This window comes from Taudactylus pleione, unplaced genomic scaffold (genome assembly GCF_031769625.1).
Source record: "Taudactylus pleione unplaced genomic scaffold, aTauple2 ptg000155l, whole genome shotgun sequence".
In the NCBI taxonomy this organism is placed as follows: Eukaryota; Metazoa; Chordata; class Amphibia; order Anura; family Myobatrachidae; genus Taudactylus; species Taudactylus pleione.
The window spans coordinates 12,533,044-12,559,769 of record NW_028284557.1 but is presented as its reverse complement, the minus strand read 5'-3'; the positions used below and the strand labels follow the sequence as shown (position 1 = coordinate 12,559,769).

Genomic DNA, 26,726 nt, shown 5'->3' with positions numbered 1-26,726 from the left:
ATTTGTACTGTAGTATAATTAATAAGCTTTCCAGAGCAGAACACACAGAATCACTGGTAGGACTTATTGACAGAATTTGTGTTGCTAGGTGTCAGCGGTGTGCAATGGAGGTCAGTCCACATAGCAGATAACTTACCCAGGCTTATTGGTTTATTAACCAGCAGATAACAGGATGCAGGGTAACACAGGGTTAATGCAGATACAGCAGTAAGAGACAGATCCAGCCAAGAGCTTTAGGGCTAATGCAGGTGGTGTGCATAGATTGAGTAGCACACACCTGTACATGGTGGCAGTGGCCTATTAACAGTAATCACTGGTGAACAGTGGGGTTTGTGCTGCCTGCACTGTGTGGCACAGTCTCCGATATATGTGGCACAGTCTCCGGTACAGCAAGACGCTCAGTAGCATGTCTTCTTCCTAAGGAGAACAGGGAAGACATGCAGCGTCGCTTGGGATCCGGGTCAGAGGTTGCGTAATTGACGCGTCTCCGGCAGTACATGGCATATAAACAGTAGGGAGACAGCGTGGAGTACTCCCCTTCCAACAGGATGTAGTGTACACATGGGCCCATACCATGAGTCAACAGGGTAGAATGGGGTGGGGGAAGAGATCACCCCAATTGCACCTTCCCACTCACTCCACTGTGCATTTATCAACACAGTGTGTTTGTATTAAGTAAACAGCAAGTGGCTGTATTCAGGCAACACTCATACAAAGGAGCAATTTCAGGAGCAGGGGGATGGGTGGGTGAAAGTGGCGTTTGTTCAACATATTATATTGAGAAAAAAAATAAATAAATCAAGCGCTAAACCTCTTCAATGAGCAAAGTGACAATTTGTTAATACCAGTCAACTGCTGCTTCCAGTCACCAAAAGAGGAAAATTTAAACCCCCAAGGATGCTAAACAAAAGAGAACAGTAAATAGCACAGTCAACCACTCTACATTTATTGAATTAATATCTACACACACTAGGTGCCACCATCCTATGAGGATACACTAGAGACAGATCCATAAGCTATGTGGAAATAGCAGCTAAATGCTTATGCAGCTGCCGACACCATCCCTATACAATCCCACGTACAGCAATGCCAGGCTAGATAGTTTTCTACAGTTGTCATGCGTGCTGGGACTTTTTTCTACAATAGAGTAGGAGCCTGTGACTTCTACTTTGTTGTGGAACTAGAAGTTCCAGCATAGCCTGGCATTTGTGGAACGTGTGTATGGAGGGCCCAACAGTCACCTTACACTCAAGGGTCTCCTCCTTTGACAGCTCACAGAAGACAACTGGAGCAAGCCCAGCAGGTAGGCTTGTGCAGGCCTCAAAATGGAGGCGGAGGCTGCCAGCAGCCCAGTGCAAAATGGTCTGGCCATTACATTGATTCGCTTTCTGCTTCTCTCTACCAGCAGACATATCACCCTGCCTGACGTCAAGAGGGAAAGAGGGGCAGCCACTGGCAGCCAGGGACGGCAGTGTATTCTGACTCTGCTACTTCCAGGTACAGAGTCTTACAGGTCAGATAAGTTGTGCAACAGGCCGGTTTCCGTGGCAGTGTCACCCAACATGTAATATAGATTACTCAATGCAGTGCCTTGAGTGCAAACAGCAGTGCTAATGCCAATCTCTCTATGGATGCAGGTGGGCGCCAGCCCCCTCGCATCACCAGGCCTTAGGTGCCCGTCTGTACTGCCTTATCTGTAATCTAGCTCTGGGTGCACGTAATGAAAAGTTGGTAGGACATTACACACAATAGAATAAACAAATAAGGCAATAGAACTGGATAGTGCAAAAAAAAATAAAACAAAGCCTCATTTACCAACTGTTATTTTTCAAACCGATGACAGTTTGGAGCTGATTGGCTGGAGCACCTTTATCATACGCATTAAAAAAAAAAAAAAGTTTTTATACTGGTTGCGTATTATAAAACTCCTTGATAAAGGAGGCCCCAAAGAAGTAACCTATAGGCTAGCTGTTAGGTTAGTAACTAGGATGATTAGAGGGTCATCCATACATAGCCTAGTTTCGTACCATGTAGTATTTTTGAAGCAGAAATAAAGTTGGCGCCTGATTATTGGAGGTAGGGAAGAAAGACTCTCCCAGGTAGTGAAAAATTTGTCCACACTATATATTCCTTATGAAGAGAAGCCTCAATCCAATCCATTCAGAAGATGAAGTAAAGACTATCAATAAAAGTTTCTGACATCCAGGAGTGATTCGTAAAATGGGGTAGAGTATACCCAAGACCACTCATTCAGGGGTGAGGGTAACATATTCCACCAGATGAGTGTACATATAGTTGTAAATAAAGCGCCAAAAGCATTTAATAAAAAGGGACAATCCCACATATAATGCAAAAAAAGACGCTACAGAGCATCTACATTTCAGATAGTCACCTGAATCTGATAGGCCCATAATAAAGCGGTGGTTGGGGGATAAATATCCACGGGGATCTCTGAAATTCTTCATGTTAAAAATCCTAAATTTGCTGGTCACGATTAGATTTTGATTGTGATCTGCAAATCAGGGAAAACCAACATGGATTCACCAATGCCCCGACCTAGGCGCCTGGGAATCAGGGAATTGGCCCAATCACTGACGTATGGGAGCCTTTACCCAACTGTCCAAATTTAGGTGGGACGCTCCTGATCCAAGACTGTAAAATGGTCAAGTTAAAGAAAGATGAATATTGAAAATATGTCCTCAAGTGATATATCATTGTGGATTTACCGATCAACAAATTCAGTAATAAATACCATAATAGTACTAGGCACTGGGTACGCAAGCATGTGGGTTTTTTTTGGACAGAGGTTCCATGTGCAATCAGTGTTTCCTATTTTGTACATAAGCTGCGAATGTGAGATAGTGGAGGTGGGCATCTCTGTGCACAAGACAATGGCTGAGTCATTAACATATCTCCGTAAGTCCGCTGTGTACGGAATTGCTGTTGCAACAAGATTTGCGTTCACCTCCGAATTAGTCCTATTATCAGTATCTAATGTCTCTGCATTTTGCGGTGGTAGGTATGATCACAATGACGCGATTACTAGCGGATTGCATTATTGATGCAGCAGGCTGGTCTACACTCCTGGAATAGGAGAGTAGACAAGTATGATTTCAGGCCGCATTTAAAATTAGAAACAAATTCATCAAAAGGTTACAAATTTGCACCTGAACAAAGCAAATGTCGTTTTTTGGGTTTTTTTTGCATGCAGGAAAAATTATTTAGATTATGCCTCTCTCCTAATTTTAAATCTGTCCCACACACTTTGAAGATTGCACATTATAGTTCAATTTACTTCTAGACAGATCCAGTGCAAGCTATGGGGGTGCCCAATATGGTAAGTAGTGCCCCCATCTCTGTTGCTTCTTACCTTAGCAAGGGAGAGATGAAGGCTGCATCCTCAGCTCTGAATGGGGCCCATACACCTGCGATGGATTTCCCCAATTCCCTGTTCTACTGGGGTCGGAGAAATCTAACATGTTGGCTAATCTCAATTCTCTGATTCCAACCTGAAATCAGTCTGAATCGGCGAGTCATGAATTTTTAACAAGTTGAATTTTTCTGATTCCCTGATGGATTGCCAGTCATCGATGGTTTGTTTTTGGATGCCGGTCGGCGTCGGAGAATTTTTTCACTCATATATGGCCCCATATCACTGTTATGGAGGAGCCCGTTGTCCAGTGATTCATATGGGAGGCACCAGGGAATGTTGTCACTCATTTAGGGGCCTATTCACTATCAGGGACTTATTGGCGAATGTGAGGGTGGATACCCAACTACCGAAGCCACTCAGTGTTGTATCAGTGCAGGGACAGCTGTTTCGAATAACAGCAGTTCCTTCAATCCCTAACACTGCTACTGAAGTAGCAGTGTTACTTTCTATGTCGATACAGCCACAGGGACAGCTGTGTGGGGGAAGGGCGACCGAGGGAGCAAGCCAGCGCTCTGTCCCATAGCATTGGTTCGAACAGGCGTATTCTAAAAACTTATTTCGAAATTTTGATGAATATTAGGCTCCCAAAAATGAATGGGCCAGTTACAAAAAACATGCGGAAACAAGAGTTTCAGCATATTAAGGGGCTCATAAGAGATCTTTTAGACTGTCCCAAATACAGGCATCCTAGACTACCAACGAAATTCACCTACTCGTAGTGAGTGGAAAACCCAATAATAAAGATTGTGACATCTCCTTTAGAATCAGCATTTAAGAATTACTATCAAGTGAAGGGTCATAGGGGTGTACGACTGGTGCCTCCGTGCAAGGCTCTGTGGCTGGCACTGTCATTGTCCCACGACCCCTTTGCGCAACATCATGCACTTAGAGAGTGGGGCTGACACAGGGCACTCCGGAGGCCAGCTATGCCACTGATCAAGTGTTCAAAATAACAGAGGAATACAGGAGCAGCTTATATAGTATCACATTTGTCTGTAGAGATCTAAGATCACAAATTGAGGTTCTATAGGAATATGTTCTTCATATATGCTTGAGGTAAATTAGTATTCTTATGAAAATTTGTCAAAATACCTTTTTAAACCACATTCCATTAAAAAATGATTTGGTTATAGCTCCTCTTCTCACACACACACACACACACACAAATTTGAAGCTTTTAGCAACAATCACTAATAGTCTGTACGTTAAAAGCAGTGGCATCACTAGGGGGATGCGGACCGCACCAGGTGTCACCCTCCAAGGGGATGACACCAAAATGCCGGCTTCTCCTAAGTAGCAGGGAGCGAGGCGCTGCATACTAACATCACAGTGTAGCACCTGGCCACTGAAGTAGAGCCGACAGTGCACGGATAGTCTCTGGGGGGGGCAGCTCAGCATCTTTGGGAGTGCTAGGCACGCCCCAGAGTGATGAAACCAGGGGAGGGGGGTGTTGCAGAGGCCATGCACCTCTCAGCCCTATTTGGCCACAGAGGGGCTGCTTGCTGCACTGTGTCACCGATCCCACTGCCACCATTGGCTAAAAGGAACGCTAAACAGATTCACAAATGTAGATGTTAAAAGTTTATACACAGTGACAAAACTTGGTGTTCAACGTTATACAGATGCATGCAAGCCAAGAGGGGACAATTAATACAGTCAGATGGTGACCACAATCATCATCCAACCCCATCTCTATTGTCATCTGATTGCTCCCCAGCAGATATAGATTGTGAACGTTTTGGGTCCATTCATTCTGCTATTTGGAGTCAGTTTGATCTAAAATTGCCTAATTGGACTATCTGAAACACACTGGGTGGGATGCACCAATGTCAGAAATGCGGTCAAACCCCCAAAAATTCAATTTTCTGTGGATTTGACTACAAGCCTATGGGCTTCTATTTGCGGCTCCTCCCCTGGATGGATCCCTCCCAGCACCCCCATGCAGCGTGCACGGCTTTGTCATAGACCCGAAAGTTCCTCACTCGCAAAGGACAGCTCTTACTTGTACATGCATACCGACGTAATTAATGCAGGCAGGCATCATATGCAAACTGTGATGTGTCATGCATACCGCCCATAGTATACTGGTCATTGCAACATAGCTCTATCAAATACTTTGTACATAAATTTAGACCGTGCGTTTTTTTTTGTTTTTTTTTAGAAAAAAGGTGCTGGAACTCACAAAAGGGGCCTATTCATCAGCACTAAAATAATGTTTTTAAAGAACAATTTCCTTAATTACCGTTATTTTAGAATCACTGATATCTCCTGGTTAAGTCCACCTGCGTTAATTTCCACACTCCCCATACTAATGTATGGGGAGTGTGGAAATTAACGCAGGCGGACTTAAACAGGAGACATGGAAATTAGGTTATTCATCAAATTCCGAAAATTGTCTTTTCGGAATTTGATGGTGTTACTATACGCCACTCTCAGGTGGCGTATAGTAGGTTACCCTTACCTGCTGTCAACTGGGCAAGTCCTCCGCTGGCTCCCTCCATCACTCTGGTCGCTTCACAGCCTCCGTCTGCTGTGCTGACACTGTGCTCTCCTGGCAGAACACAAAGTTTAGAAGAAAAAAAAATATTCTGCCGGGAGAACATAGTGTCAGCACAGCAGACGGAGCCTGAGGTGGCTGCATCTGCCAGGTAAGTGGGGGATAGGGGGTAGGTGAGCGGAGTGGGGAGGGGGGACAGAATTACCACAGCTGTAGGCAGTGCGGCGCATGCGCTGCTTTTACGGATGTAACAGGACATGCGCAACACTGATTACAGCTTCAGTAAGTTAGAGTAGATGACAGCTTTTCGGGGAATAGGGAAAAGTATCTATCGCAAAAATGACAGCTTTTCGGAATAGAAACTTATGGCGAGGAGGAATGATGAATTTATCTGGCAATTAGGTAGAGCTCCATTCGAGTTCTAAACCTAATTACCTCCAGAGAATTTTTAGTTATGATGAATAGGCCCCAAAGTTACATGCTGATACAAGATTTATAGTATTATTAATAATACTATCATCATTTATATGGCGCCACAAATGTTCCCCACCGCCTTACAAAGTACATAAACAAGTTGTAGACAAGCGGCTTACAGAACAATACACTACAGGACCAGGACATGGTTAATATATCTTGCTACATTAGCGACCATAACACCCAGATAAGCAACAGAGCATAAGCAACCAAGTGTTAGTGGTGAGTAAGTAGATGAAACTAAAGTAGGGAGAAGCACAAGAGGGTAGAGGGCTTTGCTCGTAAGAGCTTACATTCTAAAAAGGGAGGAGAAGACAAACAGGGGTGACACAGATGGGGTAGATGGGGAGGAAGGAGCATGTATCAGGGAGTTAGAATGATAGCTGGAAAGCTTTGATGAAGTAGTGGGTCTTGAGAGCCCATTTGAAGGATTGCAAAGAGGTGGAGAGTCTGATGAGGAGTGGGTGAGAGTTCCAGAGGTGGGGAGCAGTGCGGGCAAATCTTGGAGCTTTAACACTCTGGATAAGTGTGCAGATATTTAGATTATTCATTTGTGAAATGATTTAACCGATGTCTTCCCGATTCTGTAACTAGTTGTAACTAGAGATGAGCAATTCGGTTTTGGCTCAGATCTTCCCGCCAAGTTCAGTTCTCAGAACAAGGTGAAACATCATCTTTCTTGGACATCTGTGCTGAGAAGTCCGCAAAAGATGGCGTTTTAACTTGTTCTGAGATCCGTACTTGGCAGGAAGTTCCGATCCAAAACTAAACTGCTCATCTCTAGTTAAAAGAAATAAAAATTAGACAAATAAATAAATATATATATATATATATATATCAGTGCCAATGCCTTGTACCCCTTAATTACACTACAAAAAAATAAAGATGGATTTAGACTTGGGCCCATATTGAATAGATTGTAATTTGCTGGTTCTGGTGTCATTTCAGGGAGAGATCTGCTAGATTTAAGGCGGCAATTCGTTTTTAAGGCAAAGACAACCAGGTTTTGCTTTGAACAAAATTGCAGCTTTAAATCTAGTGGCCCTCTCACCAAAATGCCAGGACCAACAAATCGTAACCTATTGCATATGAATCTTGGAGGTTTTTTTGTATAATTTTTTTAAAGTGGTTTGCTATTTTCCTATAGAGACAAAAAAAAAAAAAAAGAGAATAAAATGTGAGTACTTGGTGTCAACCCAGGGCTCTAGCAAATGCATGGACATTCCAACGGAGTCCACCATGTGGATGGTTAGGGACTTGAAAAAAAGAAAAGAAAAAGGGGGGGGGAATCCACAAGGGATATCCTCACAGGGCCATAACTAGGGGCATGCTGTCACACATGACACAGGGCCCTGGGGTTGGCAACATTGCTGTCTCCCCTCCCCGACACCTGCATATTGCTTGCAGGCCAGTAGCGCTACTGCACAGCCACCCGAAGCGTCCATGGGATAATCCAGGCAGACACCCTGCAGCCTGTGAAGCTGCCCAGAAGGTCCTAATGATGCTCTGGGCAGTGCTCTACTTCATAGTGGCAGCGCCTCCCTAGGCGTGATGTCACATGTTTAGGGGGTTGGACCAGCACAGGGTGCATTGACGCCCTGTTACTGCGCTGTAGTCCTCATTCTTTTTTTTGAAAAGGACGCATTTATGTCATGGTTTCCCTAGACAGACTAAATTTTTTATTTTTATTTTTTGTACAATAAAGACAACTGGTCCATATGTATTAAAATATTATGGATCTGTGTCACCCCTGTGTCTGCCCATCCCCTTTAGACTGCAAGCTCTCACGAGCAGGGCCCTCCTCCCACATGTGCTTCGCCTTCCCTCGCTTTAACATAATTTCCTCCCCACTATCTAAAACATCACCAAAGCCTTGGGATCTCCTGCCCTACTGCTTATCTGAGTATTAGGGCTGCTGATGCAGCAACCGTTATAAACCATGCAAAGTTCTGCACTTTAAGTCACTTTTTCCTTGGTTTTGTTCATACGGTTTCTGGACGTTGTAAGGCACTGCAGGTCCCTAATGGTGCTATATTATATATAGGATAATAATGTCTAAAATATTATGTTTATTAACATAACAATTATCAGCATCAGTTCAACATTGCTTTGTCAGAAAAATATCCAGAGCAATAACAGTTACTTATCCCTCTCATCTTCCAGGTGCACTTTCGTCATTTAGGTATAAAAACCTATGGTAGATTGAATAATAATTCAAATAACCCCCAACTGCACGTAATACTTTTGCAGGGAGCAGGGTAATGTCTGCATTCACTTAAAAAAATAAAAATTAATGGGAATACTATTTACAGCTTAATTTTTCCATATTTTGTGTACTAAGTGTGTGGCCTACAGACGGTATTGCCAAATATAGAGGCTACCAGCTCTTATATATATATATATATATATCCCACAAGAATACTTATTGGCACTGCAGAGAGCTGGTAGCCTCTATATTTGGCAATACCGTCTGTAGGCCACACACTTAGTACACAAAATATGGAAAAATATAAAATGCCTGCATTTAAAATATATATATATATATTTTAAATGCAGGCAACTAAAAAACTATAAGTTATGATTCATGAGAAAGGTCACCACAACTTTACTTCTGTCTAATCAAGAACGTAAAACATTCCTAGAAGAATCTTTCAGTTTGTTACATTCTTAACACTACATGCACCCAAATGTTCATAAATAAGACACGTCTAGGTTGATTTGGTTAGGTCATATATACATGCTGTAGCCACAAATACAATAATGTGTGCACTATATAATTAACTACTGATAAATATTTTGCATGTACCTACATTGGCACAGAGTCTAGAAGAAAATGTACAACACTTCATCATTTTAGAGCAAGAAAAACAATAGGATTTTATTACAATTATTTAGTTTAAACAAGCACAAAACAACTCCGTAGTTTGGAGAAGTTTATTTCGTAGGGCAGAAAAACTCTTGAAACAGGACATCTTTAGTCATCCTGTGCTGCAGGCAAAGCTTGGCCCAGCCACGTCTACAAATAGAGGTCCTGACTCCCACCCAATACACATGCACGCCTTCCTTATAGCCAGCTGCACAGTCTTACAGTGTTACAGCCATTTATTATGCGCACAGCTACTGAATCAAGCCATTATAGCAGGCTGTGGAGGTAGGCTGAGGGGTGTGCTACAAAATCAGGAACAAAGGCATTCTAGCATGCTTTATAAAAAGTATACCAACTTCAATGTCAATTGATTAGAATGTCACTGAACAAGATTATACATAACATGTAGTTTCCTGTACTATTTTTATTCATGTTTTATAATGCAACAGCATATTTTTTAGAGCTGTACAGAAATGAGAGTAATACAAATAATAGACATACACAGAAACAGGAGGAAACATCCCTGCATTAAAAAACACAGTATAATCTAAATAAAAAGTAAAAATAGAGTATACAAAAAGCCTCCTAATTTCTCTATCACTCAACGTTCAGTTTCCCTTACACTTATAAATAACATTATTTCCAGTAAACACACAAAGGATATTTTATTACAAATTTGTAGAAAAAAATAATAAAACATGATATAGTAAGACAATACAAGAACTAGTCTATAAAAGGAAATTCTATTTGATGCACACAGAAAAAAAATACTGCCTGCCTTGTCTTGTTAAGGTCATTAAATATAATTAAATGGGGCACACAAACCTTACCCCACCCAAATTCCACCCTTCCTCTAAACACATCAGTTATATGTAGGTATTTTACATTTTAATCATAGATTAGTAGAATGCTGGTACCCTCTCAATTGGGTGACTGATCCATATATCCACCACCTTTAAAGTGCTTTCCCACCTCTCCTCGGCCCAAGTACTAGCAATTATTGTAGTAGTGCAATGTGCCTGATACATTTAAATGTAAAAGTGAATTTATACTATTATCCCTTAATGCATTTAAAAGTTTATATCGCACATGTACAAAGAATATTTTTGTAAAACTGTAGTAAATAGAAGTCTAGAAAGAATAAAAAAAGAGCATAATACCTGGCATCAAACTTTTGTCCATCCTTTAGTGTCCCATTGTAATGATATCTTACAAAATCTCCCATTTGTACTTCTCTGGGGCAGGTTTTTGGGATATCATATCTGTCTATGATTACATCTTCCAAGGGTCCGGAATCAGAGGATACACAGAGAATTAAAAATTGTAACCAAACTACAAGACTATTAAAAATCATATTTGCAGGAGTACAACTGTTTCACTGCAGCTTCACTGAGATTTCTACTTCCTCTCCTGTGCTCTTTCATTGACTGACAAGTCTCTGGTTATAAAGGAATTTTTGTTAACGTGGAAAGGGGGGCTTCAGGCTGACTTTTTAGCTGGCTGAGGATATCTCAGAAGGGGAGGAGACTGTGACTTTTCCACAAAGAGGGAATGAAAAGAAATCGGATTCTTCTCTAAAGTCTGGCCCTTAAACTTTAAATTCAGAACAAACTTTTTCCCTTTCTATTTTTTGTAAATGGATCTACTACAAAAAAAAAAAAAAAGGACTATATTTAGGTAACTAAAGAGATTGCGAGGAGGAAAAGGTTGGACTTATCCAAAAGCCGGATGAGCTGAAGTTACTGGGTCCTAGTGCAGCCCTATAAAATAATAAAAAAAAGACAGTCAAAACAGTATTCATTACTTGATGGCAGTTTCCACATTTCCTTGCATAGTGGCTAAAAAAGATCTAGGTGCCTATTTATTAAGCATTTTTTTTCCATAAAATTATGTAGATCTGCAGTTTCTGCATCATTTTATCAGTTGTTGCTAAGTACTAACAGCCTAAAACAGGAGATTTCTGTAAAAGGCTAATTAGTGCTCTTACAGTTATTTTAATTAAACCAAGGGTGTTGAGTGCAATCACACATATATGCTATTTGGAACCCTGAGGACAAGTAAATGGTGTGGGTGGTCAGTGAATCTAGTTAATTTAAACAGAAAGAACAGTGTTTGCTTGATAAAACTTTACAGAGCCAACAGCTGCTAGCAGCAGGATGTGCAATACACTTGGGAAGACTGTGTGATAGGTATCCAGCAGAGTTTATATATAGATTTCCCTAATATAAAATCTCCATTGATTAGCATTCAGTACTGACATTATGGGCCTGATTCAGAATTGCATGCTATGGCACAGCCGCAGTGACTTTGGGCCTGATTCAGATTTGGGAATAGAGTAAGATAAAGCAAGTAATAGCCCTTTTCCACCACAATTCCGGGTCTGACCCGGAGTTGGAACAGAGGCCCTGATTCAGAGCCGGACGCTCTGACAGAGCGCTCGCTCTGAATCATGGCGTCTTTTTTTTTTTTTATGGAGCGGCCTCCTGGCCACTCGCATAGCTGTGGGTGGCAACCCACAGCTAATGCGAGCGGCCAGGATGATGGTCGCGATGGTCAAGACCATCGGGCTTGCGACGAGACCCTTGTGGTAGGGTCTCGTGGCCGCAAGCCCCAGAGAGCTTTCGGCTCAAACAGAGCTGAAAGCTCTCCCACTGACATCACTTGTGATGTCAGTGGGGCTGCCCCCAAACAGTAGGCATTCTCATGGGAACGCCTCCGTCTGGGCAGCCACCCCCCCGGCCCGCCCACCAAAGGGGGCGTGCTGTCACTCAACATCGACAGCACACCCCCTTTGGTGCGAGACCCGGAGCGACGGATTGCCCGTCGCTATCTGGGTCTCGCGCATGCACACGACGGAGCCGGCTCCGTCGTGCACATGCGCTCTGGGCCACCATTGACCCGGTTGCGAGCGCTCATCGCTTGCGACCGGGTCTGAATCAGGCCCAGAGTTCCTATCCGGATCAGACCCGGAATTTAGCCGGCACCGACTCGGGATATTCCCGAGTCAGTGCCGCTCACACCGGAATCGGGTCTGCATAGACCCGGCTTTCCCGGCGTGAAAGTGGACGCTTGGAGATGACGTCATCTCCAAGCGCCACTGAAGCCGGACCAATCAGCCGGCTTGCAGCGCACTCCAGGTCATCGTGACCCGGAGTGCGCTGTTCTCACAGCAGGGTTTCACGGGCTACGCCCATGTTAAACCCTGCTATTTACCTGGGTTGGATTGCCGGGTCACTCGACTCGGCGATCCAACCCTCTCCCCTTTTACACCAGGGAGCTGCCCGGGTTAACCCTGCAATAACCCAGGTTTTAGCTCCGGTGTAAAAGGGGTATAACTGTGCATATTGGTAAAACCAAGTTGCACTGCAGGTGGGGCAGATGTAAAATGTGCAGGGAGATTAAAAGTGCCCATACTTGGTGCGATATAGCAGCCGATCTGACGGATTGATACGATATCGCTGCTATATTGTACCAGGTGTGGGCATAATATCGGCCAGTGCGCGCTCCCGTGGGGTCGTACATCACACCTCCAGATCTTACTGCAGGTTCACTTGATCTGGGGATCAGATGTACGATCCCATGCAGCGCTATGCGGGTGGGGGAGGTGGGTGCCAGCACAGCGGGCGGTCGGCCACCCGATATTTCGCCCGTCAGATCGCAGGTCGCGTCGCAAGGTGCATATAGCACCGTGTATGGGTGGCTTTAGATTTGGGAGGGGTGTGTCCAAACTAACATCTAAATTGCAGTGAAAAAATAAAGCTTTCCAGCATTTGTGGGTTACATGTAAAAACAGCCAGTATTTACCCCACATGCAAAAAAAAGGTAAGTATTTGCACCCCTTGCATTGCAACATGGTTTGTCCAGGTGCACAATTACTTGCTTTATCTTAAGGCCCCCATACATCAGCAATCGATTGTGGCAATTCTGCAATTTGCAATCGATTGTGTATAAAAATCTGCAATGTATGGGCTTCACAGATCGCAGATTGCAACCAAAAAGTGATTGGAATTGTTAAATCAGATTGTCCAACATGTTGGATTTCACAGATGGATTGGGGCTGTAGATTGCTAGTGTATGGACATGATCAGTAGATTTGCAGCCCGTTACTAGTAAAATGATGGGCCTTTCAAGATTGGCAGATCTGTGTTTGCTGCAACTGATCTGTAAATCACTGAAAAAAATCTGTAATGTATGGGGCGCAGATTGCTAGATTGGGAAATCCTAACATCGGGTTATAAATCTTCAAATTGTTCAATTGTGGTTTTCAGATTGCTGATGTATGGGGGCCTTTACTCTATTTCTAAATCTAAATCAGGCTCTTTGTATGCAGCAGCTGTGCAATAATATGCTAATGTTGCAGGAGGCATCTTGTGTTAAAAGACACCCACTACTGGCTTCTACGATCTGATGTCTGCATCCAAAGATGCAGCATTGGATCACTGTGTGAACAACAGTCATCTGAGTACCCTTTAGCATTCCCAGACATGCCCCCTTTTTCTGAGACGCTGCCTGATTCGCCTCTGCTTTGCCCACAAACGGCTACAGACTGTCAATCAGGCTGCAACATCGGGGCACTGTAAGCGAGCTCGCAGAAGGAGATATGCACATGCACACTGCAGATCCTGCACATGCTCAGATCTTCAAACAACGGAGTTGTACTGTACGCAAACCATCGGATTTGCGCACTACTCTAAAACATCTAAATCCGGCACTACATCCATAAAAACACAAAGTTTGCTCAGTCTATAAAATCCACTTTACGTTTTATTTTAGTTTCCAGATAAGGTGAAATGTTTAAAGAAACCATTTCCCACTTATCATATTAATGCAACTTGTGTGTGGTAGAATCAAACTTCAGAAAATGCAACAACAATGTTTTTGCTGGGTACACACTTGACAATATATCGTTCGTACAGCCGACAAACAATATATAGTTCAGTCCAACTGGCAGTATGTACAAACAATATTTGATGTCTTTCACAGATATATTGCAGATACTGTATACAGGGGTGTCTAGAGGGGGGGGAGGGTACTACTTACCCATGGCAGGGGGCCGGAGCACACCAGTTCCAGTCACTGTGGGTTTTTTTGTTTTGATTTTTAATTTTGCAATTCACTTTTATTATACCTCTGAGGGTGGGCAGCGGGCGGTGGGCCGGACGGGGGGGGGTCTGGGTGAGTCACTGGCCAGCATGGATATACTGAATGCTTCCCTCCTTCTCTGCAGTGAATGTGCAGCCGCCACGGGGCTGCACAGCTACTGTTTTGTGTCTCGCGAGATGATGACGTAATCTCGTGAGTCTCTACTCCAGGCTCTGGGCACTGGGAGGGACAGGCAGGGCAGCTGGGTGGGCATGGGTTATGTTCTTAAATCTTGTGGTCGCAGTGTCGATCAGAAGACTCAAGGGCAGGGTTTGTCTGTCGGATCGGTGCAAGGGAAGAACACACTGCCTGGCTGTGAGTAACACTGTGGTGGTGCTAAATTCAATATAAATATACATTCATGACCATTAGTCTGTATTTACATATATACATTTGTGTATAACTTATAAGGGCACAGTCGTGCTCTTATATTAAGGCTGCATCTAAAAAAACTGATTTCTCCATAGAGAATTCCGAAGGGGGGGGCAGGGTGTTTAAGGGGCTACACCTCAAAAGCTACAGGAGGTACCGAGTTGAAATTTGGTAGGGGAGGGTAGAACTGTTGCACAGTGCTGCATGCCAAATTTCAGGGCAAAAACATAAAAAACTAGGACATGAGAGTAATCTAAAGCTCCAACTGTCACTTTTTTCTGACATTCTCAATTCGGAACCCTTTTCTGCTATAGTCTATGGGGGATATTTGGGAAGGCATAACTCAGGGTAGGGGTGGCATTTAGACTTGGGGTTTGTTTTATTAGGTAGCTATTGTGCCAGGGTACGTGCTTTTGTGGTTCAAGTAAATTAGAAAGTTATAGTTTTTAGACTATTACCTCAAGAATGCGCCTTTGTAGAGATAGGACTTTTCAACTTGTTGCGCAGCCTCAGTAGGAGCCTCCAGCAGCAGACCCTCCAACATGCTCCGTTCCATTAGGTACAAAATGCTCTGCTCCTGGACTTCCCTCATAATTTATGATTGCAGTCACCTGTGGTGAAACACCTGCCTCTTCAATTACCTAGTTCAACACAGGTGACTGCAATCATTAATTAGGTGGGAAGTCCAGGAGCAGAGCATTTTGTACCTAATGGAACAGGTCATGTTGGAGGGTAGGCAGCAGGTGTAGTCATAGTAGCTTCACTTGGGTGCAGCAAGATGGCCATTGTTTGCGGGTGATAGCAGCGCTGGAGAAAAACAATGGTAGCAGCGGCGGGGACACAGATGTGGCAGTGGGGACATCAGCAATGGCGGTGGCACGGGTGTCAGCGGTGTCGGTCGTGGGTGTCAGCAACGGGCCGGGTGTCGGTGGGACTCAGTGGCGGTGGAGGGTCTGGTGCGGGCATCGGCGGTGGGCCTGGATCCGAGAGGATCCAGTCCCTGCCAGCCATTCTGCCGAGTACGGCAGCGGCACCCATTTAAAAAACGGCACCTCAGCGCAGTTTTTAAATTTCAAAGATGGCTGCCGCGAGCCAATCACGACTCGCGGTGGCCATCTTTGAATTTCAAAAATGGCACTGAGGTGCCGTTTTTGAAATGGGTGGCGCTGCCGTACTCTGTAGAATGGCTGGCAGGGACTGGGGACCTCATTCAGAGGCGGTCGTTAGATGCAAGCGGTCGCACTGAATCAGGATGGCCACTTGCATCCTGAACGGCCACCTCCTTGTCAATCGTTACGAAGTCCTAGTGGGTGGCAGCCAAGTAAATTAGCTGACACAGGCTGCCGCCCACTAGGCGAATACGCCGAAGCCCTGGTGGGTTGGCATCCACCAGACAAAAACACCAGAAGTCCTAGTGGAAGGCAGCCCCGAAAAAGAGCTGACACAGGCTACTGCCCACTAGGTGAAGACGACGAAGCACTAGCGGGTTGGCGCCCGCCAGGCGAAGACGCCGAAGCCCTAGCAGGTTGGTGCTCGCCAGACAAAGACACCGAAGCCCTGGTGGGTTGGCGTCTGCCAGGGGAAGACGCCATAAGTCCTAGTGGGTGGCAGCCATGAAAAAGAGCTGACACAGACTGTTGCCCACTAGGTGAAGACGTCGAAGCCCTGGCGGGTTGGCGCACGCCAGGTGAAGACGCCGAAGCCCTGGCGGGTTTGTCGCCCACCAGGCGAAGACACCAGAAGTCCTAGTGAGAGGCAGCCACGAAAAAGAGCTAACACAGGCTGCCGCCCACTAGGCAAAGACACCGAAGCCCTGGTGGGTTGGTGCCCCCCAGGCGACGCCGGAAATCCTAGTGGGAGGCAGCCATGAAAAAGAGCTGACACAGGCTGCAGCCCACCAGGCGAAGTCATCGAAGCCCTGGTGGGTTGGCGCCCACCAGGCGAAGAGGCCTAAACCCAGGGGTGGTGGCGGCCACGTAAAAGAGCTTAAAGACTGCCGTCCCCCAGGTGAAGACCTGTAAAATAAAATATTACAATATTAAAGTGTGTTGTGTTATTTTAATATTTTTTTTACAGGTGGGCCCTAATGCCCAGCATGCTGGTACTTGTGGTTTTCCAAGTACCAGCATGCAGGGTGGCGTGCTGGGACCTATAGTTCACCTGCAAAAGAAAATATTCTTTCAAATGCAATACATCACACAATCAACCTGCACCCACCACCCAGGGGTGCTGGGGATAGCTCCTTGCTATCAGCCTAGGCCTGGGGTGCCCTGAAGATGGGGACCCCTTTATTGGGGGGGTCCCCACCTCCTCAGGGAACCCCGGCCTGGACTGACTACCGGTCAGGGTTGATGCTGCTGCTGGGGGGTCAGTGAAAGGGCTCCCCTGGCTGTGGCATCAGCCCCCATTAGAAATAGTCCAGTGCTGGTCCTGGAGAATACAAGGGGACCCTACTCATTTTTTTCCCCTGTATTTCCAGAACCAGGCCCGGATCAGAGCCCAGTAATGGTTGCACAACTTACGGGGGACCCCTACGTCCTTTGTCCCCCGTATTTTGGCAACCAGGGCTGGTTCTGACTAGCCCGGTGCTGGTTGTGCTTAAATACGGGGGAACCCTATGTCATTTGTCCCCTGCATTTAAGCACAACCAGGACTGTGTTTAAAAAAAAAAACTGTAAAAAAATGTCGTGGCCCCACCCCCCCAAAAAACAACCAGTATCGGGCTTTGGAGACCCAGTACTGGTTGTGCTAAATAAAGGGAACGTATGGGGTCCACGGTATTAAGCACAACCAGTACCAGGCTTCTCAGAACCTGTCCTGGTTGCCAAAACACGGGGGACAAATGACGTAGGGCTCTGAGCCGGTCCTGGTTCTGGAAATACAAGGTAAAAAAATGCATAAGGCCCCCCTGTATTTCCCAGAACCAGCACCGGACTCCTTCTAGCAGGGGGTGATGCCACAGCCAGGGTAGCCCTTTCACCGGGTCCCCCAGCCGCAGCATCACCCCTGACCGCCAGTCAGCCCAGGCTGAGGATCCCTGTGGATTTGGGGGTCCCCCTCCTCTGGGCACCCCAGGCCCAGGCTGATAGCCCGGGGCTATCCCCAGCACCCCTGGGCGGTGGGTGCTGGGTTGATTATGTAAAGTGTGGTGCATTTGAAAATATAAATATTGGCTTTTGCTGTGGAACTACAATTCCCAACAAGCCTCCCCTGCATGCTGGTACTTGGAGAACCATAAGTATCAGCATGCGGGGCATTATGGGCTTGTTGGTACTTTTAGGCCCTGATTCAGACCCACTCGCAAGCGGCTGTCCGCTCGCAAGTGGGTCGATGTTGTGCTCTGCGCATGCGCACGACGGCGGGAGCTCCGTCGTGCGCATGCGCCAGACGAGACGAGCGAAGGAAAGTCCTTCGCTCGTTGTGTCTGATCAAAGGGGGCGTCGATGTTGATTGACAGCACGCCCCCTTTGGTGGGCGTGCCGGGGGCGTGCCTCCCTGACGGGGGCGTTCCCACGGGAACGCCTCCCGTCAGAAGCCGGCCCACTGACATCACTAGTGATGTCAGTGGGAGTGATTTTGGCTCTGATGGAGCCAAAATCACTCCGGGGCTTGCGGTTGAAAACCTCAACCGCAGGCTCCGGCTCGCAGTTTCGATGGTCGCGATGGTCACGACCATCGCGGCCATCAAACTGCACGCTCGTATAGGCTGTGGGTGGTGACCCACAGCTATACGAGCGTCCAGGAGGACGCTCCATTTTTATGGAGGGCGGCCCTCATTCAGAGCGTGCGCTCTGCTCAGAGCGTCCGGCTCTGAATGAGGGCCATAGTTCCACAGCAAAAGCAATATTAAAAAAACACAACACACACCATAGAAAAGTATAATTTTATTAAAACATACATGCACACACATGCATACACACTATCTCACATACTCACCTAGTATCCCTGAAGCCATTCTGTCCTCTTCTCCAGTAGATAATCCAATAGGGAGTACCTGTAATAAAAATTCCATACTCACCTCCTCCTATGTGTAGATCAGGTCCTCTTCACACAATCCAGGGTCTTGGCAAAAAAAAAAAAACTAGATACCCGGACCCTCGCACATTAGTAGTGTTCTCTAAGAACACTATTACCCGAATGACAGCTCCGCCGCCGGGATTTCAGTACAGAAATCCTGGTGCGGAGCGCTCATTGGCTGAAAGAGGCGATCCTTCCGCCTCTCAACCAATGAGCTGTTCTCACCGCCATTTTTGAAATTCAAAGATGGTCACCGCAAGCCAATCACGGCTTGTGACGTCATCGCCCCGCCTCCTCAGCTGGCTTAAATACTGCCAGCGCGAGTTACCATGCACTCAGTTGGCGGCAGCGAGGCAGCAGAGAAGAGCTGCCGGAGACAGAAGATAGAAGACGCCGCGGAAGCCCTGGATGGGCGACGGCCAAGAAAAAGAGCTTAAAGGCCGTCACCCTCCAGGTGAACATGCCATAAAAGTCCTGGGGGAGCGGCAGCCAATGTAATAGAGCTTAAGGCTGCTGCCCCCCAGGTGAAGGTGCGACTAAATAAAATATGTTAAAAAACGGTGTTTGCCTGTTTTATTTTAATATTTCTTTTGCAGGGTTACTATAGGTACCAGCAGGCCCTTAGTGCCCCGCCTGCTGGTACTTGTGGTTCTCGAAGTGCCAGTATGCGGGGGATGCCTGCTGGGACCTGTAGTACTACTGCAAAAGACAATATTTATATATTCATACACAACACAAATCAACCCAAGTACTGGTTGTGCTATATACAGGGGACAAAATATGTAGGGGTCCCCCATATTTTGGCAACCAGGACTGGTTCTGAAAAGCCCGGTGCTGGTTGTGCCTCATACGGTGGACCCCTACATATTTTGTCCCCTGTATATAGCACAACCAGTACTTGGTCTCCAGAGCCCGGGGCTGGTTGATCCTGAGGTGAGGGGGGGCACGCAGTTTTTTTAAAATATACTTTTATTCATTTTATTTTAACACAGATGTGTGAATGGATCTCACTGATCCATCCATGCATCTGTGTCTTATTGCTTTTATTTCAGATGCAAGCTACATAGATTACACTGATCTGTGCGTGCATCTCTGAATCATTTATTTTACACAGATAAACAAAAATGGCAGCTGCTCAATCAATCTAGCAGTACTAATCAGGTGCATGAAAGGGAGGGGTCACACTAAGTAGAAAAAGAAGGAGGATTTAACCCCCTATTGTACCTCAGCACACTGAATAATACCTGCAACAATATATGAAAACTATATGGTCATAGAAATTCAGAGATATTAGTTGCATGCATTTGCAAATACATGGGAGGCTGCTGGGCCACGTCACGGCTTCTCTGTTACCAGCAGTCCCTAAAACTAAGGGGTTCACGTCGGGGCGCAGTGCACCCCAAAAAACGTCCAGCCCAGAACCCCCCCAGGGCATCACACGAAAATGGAAAAAGAGTGACAGTGCAGTGTAAAGTATAGCTGTGTGTGAGTAATCATTAAGTGTGGAATGAGAGGTTAAAATATATGTGAAAAAATACATGAATAATAAACAAACATAAAAGGTGATGTGAAAAGCAACTATGTGTATTAAGTGGTGATGCCCTGAGGAGGCCCAGCCAGACCAGTCCCGGGGGCCCTACGCCCAAACACTCACCCCAAATGTAAAATATACCAATTATAAGGCCTCATGATAAAGGCACATATATAATTTTGGCAAATGTAAGGCCTCATGATAAAGGCACATACATAAATGCATCCAAATTGAGAGCCAGCTTACCTGGGAGTCACCCCTGGGAACTCCAACTAGCACTACTAGAACCAGCATGCCCTACTAATGCTGGCTCCTTCATGCAACTCATAACAAACAAACAAAAATGGCAGCTGCTCAATCAATCTAGCAGTACTAATCAGGCGCATGAAAGGGAGGGGTCACACTAAGTAGAAAAAGAAGGAGGATTTAACCCCCTATTGTACCTCAGCACACTGAGTAATACCTGCAACAATATATGAAGACTATATGGTCATAGAAATTCAGAGATATTAGTTGCATGCATTTGCAAATACATGGGAGGCTGCTGGGCCACGTCACGGCTTCTCTGTTACCTGCAGTCCCTAAAACTAAGGGGTTCACGTCGGGGCGCAGTGCACCCCAAAAAACGTCCAGCCCAGAACCCCCCCAGGGCATCACACGAAAATGGACCATATAGTCTTCATATATTGTTGCAGGTATTATTCAGTGTGCTGAGGTACAATAGGGGGTTAAATCCTCCTTCTTTTTCTATTTTACACAGATGCCTGCATCACAGATCTCACTGATCCGTGTATGCAGTCAACTATCTTTAGATCTTGCACGATAGTTCCCAAGTCAAAATGTGCTGTTTAAGCATCATATTGTGTTCTGGAGTGCCAAGGGGAGTGTTCAAGGGAAATCGTTCACGATATCGCATCGTGAGCACCAGGGGCAGATCTAGACTTTTCTTTTACGGGGGGCGGTTGAAGAAGAAATCATGACTCCTCCCCTCATTCCTCCTCCCACTTCCAAACCTGGCTCCTCCGATTTTCTGGCAATAAACTTACGTCATAGCTTTGTGTATCCATTCCTGTCTATATCTATTTATCTTTTTGCTTTTCTATTCCTTTTTTCCCCCTTTCATTTTAAATTTCACTCTTCTCCTTTGTCATTAAGCCATGACCTAAGCACATAAACCCTATATACTGTATGTGCCCAGGGCTATCTTAATAGCAGTGAAGGTCCTGGGCAGCGCAATGCACTGGGGCCCCTACCCACCCATTCACTGACTATGGCCCTGATTCAAAGCCGGACGCTCTTTCAGAGTGCTCTCTCTGAATCAGGGCGGCTTTTTTTTTTTCTTTGGAGCCGGTCTCCAGGCCGCTCGCTAAGCTGTGGGTGACCACGCTGCTACTCCTTATCCTCCAAACAGGAAACAGCACACGTCTCCGTCATACCACAGAGCAGTGTGCACTAGAGCCACAGGGTCGAGCAAGCGGTCCATCTGGACAGACTGCGGCAACTTACATCATACCGCACCGCTTCGCTCCTCCACACATCGCATGGACAGCGCACCATGTGCTATTCAGTGAAGATGCCAACTGGTAAGCCCCGCAAGCGGGATGCTGCAGTCACACTTTGCACGGCTCTCACTGCCACCGGGACATTGCATCAGACGGTGCAGGGACACGTATGTGTATATTCTCATATGGAGAGCTACCTTTCTATATAAGGTAACCCTCACCTCCCTAGCACACCACAAGTAGCCAAAGGGACATACACATACCTGTCTTTTCAGACATAGGGTACCGTATATCAGGGCGGCTTTTTTTTTTTCTTTGGAGCCGGCCTCCAGGCCGCTCGCTAAGCTGTGGGTGACCACCCACAGCATTTGCGAGCGGCCAGGTGATGGTCACGATCATCGCGACCATCGGGCTTGCAACGAGACCCTTGTGGTAGGGTCTTATATGCCACAAGCCCCAGTGAGCTTCCGGCTCTGATAGAGCCGGAAGCCATTGGTGATGTCAGTGAGGCCGCCCCCAAACGTCAGGCGTTCTTTCGGGAACGCCTCCGTTTGGCCAGCCACCCCACCCCCAACCCGTCTACCAAACGGGGCGAGCTGTTGATCAACATCGACAGCCGCCCCTTTTGGATGCGAGCGCAGGAGTGAGTGATTTCTTGCTCGCTCCGGGGCTCGCGCTTGCGCACTGCCCAGCCATCAACCCACTTGCGACCGCTAAGCGCTTGTGAGCGGGTCTGAATCAGGCCCTATGTTCATGTCTGCTGCTCCCCCCCACCCCCAACTGTGCCCAACTGTGTGCATGGCTGCTGCAAGAAGGCCCCCACATGAAAAAAAAAACATACACTTTGCATGAAAAAACACACACACACATAGACCCTCACATTAGAAAAAACACACATAGGGCCCTGCATGAAAAAAAACCACACACATAGGCCACCACATAAGAAAAAAACACACACATTGGCTTTGCATGAAAAAGACACAGACACAACATACATATAAGCTACCACATGAGAAAAAAAACATACATATAAGCTACCACATGAGAAAAAAAACATACGTATAGGCTACCACTTGAGAAAAAAACATACATATAGGCTACCACATGAGAAAAAAACATACATATAGGATACCACATGAGAAAAAAACATACATATATAGGCGACCACATGAGAAAAAAACATACATATAGGCTACCACATGAGAAAAAAACATACATATTGGCTACCACATGAGAAAAAAAAACATATAAAAATCATAATTTTTATAAAGGTAGAACAACAGCTAGATATGCTTTCATGCAGACGATTGAGTCAGCAAACTCATTTATTGAGGGACACACCTACCTCATAGATGATTGGCTGCCTGACAACATATTAACCAGCCAACATCAGAATAGAAGTATCCTTGAAGAAGGCCTGATTGGCCGAAACCCTTCGACACACACTTTACCACACACGTGACTAAGGAAGCAGAGAGCCTTGTGCACAGCCTCACGCTGCTACTCCTTATCCTCCAAACAGGAAACAGCACACGTCTCCGTCATACCACAGAGCAGTGTGCACTAGAGCCACAGGGTCGAGCAAGCAGTCCATCTGGACAGACTGCGGCAACTTACATCATACCGCACCGCTTCGCTCCTCCACACATCGCATGGACAGCGCAACATGTGTTATTCAGTGAAGATGCCGACTGGTAAGCCCCGCAAGCGGGATGCTGCAGTCACACTTTGCACGGCTCTCACTGCCACCGGGACATTGCATCAGACGGTGCAGGGACACGTATGTGTATATTCTCATATGGAGAGCTACCTTTCTATATAAGGTAACCCTCACCTCCCTAGCACACCACAAGTAGCCAAAGGGACATACACATACCTGTCTTTTCAGACATAGGGTACCGTATATACTTACGGGAAGGTAACCCCCTCAAAGGGTACACCTACCACCTGGACACTATTGACCCAATTGGGAACACTCCTACTGGCTGACTTTTTTGCTGCAAGTCGGTATGGACAAAAATTGAGCTGATACCAAAGTATAAGGGTACCATATATATTTACGAAAGGTAACCCCCTCAAAGGGCACACCTGCCACCCAGACAAACTTTGATCCTTCTATACAGGACTTATCTACCATATATATTTTATCAGATTGTTTTTTATAACACTCCTATTATTAGAAAGGAGGTATATAAGTTCCTATAACAGCTATTCATATCACTAGACACAGTGGCATATTGTGTGTATATAAAATAAAATATTGTTTATAACATTCATTAGATCTGTTGTTATCTCCATCATTTTTACATCTGTTATATCCCCTGTATTATGACAAGGTGAGCGCATGGTACAATATCTATTTTTATCTATATAATTCTGTTGGAGACAGGACATCCCCAGTACTAAGCTGCTCCCTAAAACAATAAATATCTTGTTGAGCGCTGTTCACACTTTCCATTTTTGAAAATACAAAAATCATATAAAAAAATGTTAATCAATATCAATGTCCATAACATTTACTGTCAGCCTGATGATGTGAGCTTGTGGTGGGCTGCTGTGGTAACCTCCATATGGCTACTTGGCGTTGGTGGCTAATGCAGACTCAGAGGGAAGCAGTGAACAGTCCTCTCCTCTGAGCATTCGGTACCAGGAATCCCAGCATGGTTCCTTGAATGTAGTGCACTCACTGCCACAGTGCTGCCTCTGCCTTTCTCCAGAAAGTGCCATGCTGAGGCTTGTGACAGTGAGTCAGGCTGTCACTGTGTATGCGCGGGCCGCGGCTGAAGCCTGTGCCTGCCTCCTGGGTCCTCTTCGCCTCTGAACAGCCGCAGCGGCCGGCTGTCAGACCGAGAGGCAGGCATAGGCACAGGCAATAAGCGGATCAGCCAATAGTGCCGATGGGCTAGGAGCGGCGATCGCGGGTGACTCCCGCTCACCCTGGCCTCTGCTCCTGGGGCTGCCGTTGCTACACTACAGGGGAGGGGCGGGGCGGGGCTGGGACTGTGTGTTACGGGGGCGATCGCCCTTATCGCCCCCCCCCCCCGGATCCGCCAGTGGTGAGCACATCGTTCCATGTTTAGGGGTCTTAAGAAGCAGTTCAGGACTGGGACTATCAGCGCCAGTGAGCCTTTCTGTCCCCTGCTGCTGCCCCTGTGCACTGCCCCACTGCTGCCACTGCCCTTCACGCCTGCAGCCTGCCCCCTCAGCTGTCTCTCGCTCTGCACCCCCAAAACACCTCCTGTGTGCTGTCCCCTCCACCACCAGTGCTAGTGTACCATTTTGTTGCCCTTCACCCCTGCAGGTGGCCCGGTTTGCTGCTCCCATCCCTGATGGTTAATAAATTATAAAAAAGCAATGAAATTCCATAGACAAAAAACCTTACGGTTTCACATGTCCCATTAAGGCTTATTAGACATGATCTGAAATTTCACAAAACCTATACAAATTCTGCCAATCAAACTTAATGGACGTGTTCCTTGCACAATACAGATATGGTATGCCATCACACCCTGTGGTTAACTGCAGATTCAGCACTCTCACAGAGTGAGATTGCTGTCACTCACAAAATGGTGGAGCTGCTAATTCACAGAATTGTGTGCTCATTGGAATACACACATGCAGTCTATGCAACTGAGGTCTGAGCAGAAGATAGAGCTGCGCAGATGAGATAAGAGTGGTGTGGATGGGGGGAGGAGACAGAGCGGCATGGATGGGTAAGACAGAAAGGCGTGTACATGCAGAAAGATTAAGCAGTACAGAGGGGGGGTTAGCCAAAGTGATATAGATGGGTGGAAAACAGTGGTGTGGATGGGGGGAAACAGAGTGGTACAGTATGGGGGGACAGAGCGACGTGGATCGGGGGTGGAGAGTGGCATGAACATGGGAAGATAGAGCAGTGCAGATGGGTAAAGACAGATTGTGTGGATGTGGGAATACAGACTAGCACAAATGGGCGAACACACAACAGTAGGGATTGGGGAAGACAGACTGGTGCGGAAGAGGAAGAAGACAGAGTGGTGCGGGTGGGAGGGGGAGACAGAGTTGCACGGTTGGGGGAACAGAGTGGTGCAGATGGAGGACGAAAGAGTGCCACAGATGAAAAGAAGACAGAGCGGGATGGCTGGGGTGAAGGCAGTGGTGCAGAAGGAACCAGGGTGGCACGGATGCAGGGCGGTGCGGATGGGGAAAGACAGATTGGTACGGATGAAGGAACACAGACTAGCACAGTTGGGAGACCACACAGCAGTAGGGATTGGGGAAGATATAGCAGCATGGAGGCGTATAGGGGAAGAAAGTCTACATGCACTGAGTGGGATGTTGGAGCTACATAACTGTAAGTCCATTAAGGCGTTAGTCTTAATGATTGGAATTTCATTGTTTTTTTAAGAAATTCTATAAGTTTTGTGAAATTTCAAATCATGTCTAAGAAACCTTAATGGGAGATATGAAACCGTAAAGTTTTTTGTCTATGGAATATATATATATATATATATATATATACACATACACATATACAGTGATCACACTTACGTTCAATAGCACGTTCTTTATCCCAAAATTACATTGGGGACCCACTCTCACGAAATGATGGGGTACCGGGGGAAGCACCCTGCAGCCAATGGCAGCTGAGTCGCACTGCAACCAATAGTACATGTCATCCACTTGGTATGGCTGCCGCCCCTCCTGTTGTTTGGAGGTAGACCCAGCTAATAGGGAGGAACAGCCACAGCAGAGCAGTAGCCAAAAACTTTGGACCCGAGAAAGAGAGGAAACAAAGAGTGAGTACCAAAGGGAGAGAAGTGGCTGGCTGCAGAGATTGGCCTTTGAAGCCTGCAGCCAGGTAAATATCCCAGGGCATAGGCAGACACCAGCTCAGTGCTGCTGTGGGGTAG

At 46.2% G+C, this 26,726-nt stretch overlaps 1 protein-coding gene across 2 annotated transcripts in view; it reads right to left on the bottom strand.

Annotated features, from left to right (window-relative positions):
* Positions 1-20,628, bottom strand: part of FKBP10 (FKBP prolyl isomerase 10) — a 35,040-nt gene extending 14,412 nt beyond the window's left edge. The window contains exons 1-2 of one of the 2 annotated variants that reach the window (XM_088474758.1): positions 20,579-20,628; positions 10,431-11,030 (exon numbers count right to left, since the gene is read on the bottom strand). In XM_088474758.1, coding sequence (XP_088330884.1) covers positions 10,431-10,624 — 194 coding nt within the window. In that variant the 5' untranslated portion in view covers positions 10,625-11,030; positions 20,579-20,628. Of the gene's footprint in view, positions 1-10,430; positions 11,031-15,242; positions 15,336-20,578 lie in introns of those variants that run through there. The other variant, XM_088474757.1, reaches the window with a different exon arrangement.
* Positions 20,629-26,726: the final 6,098 nt, after the last annotated feature.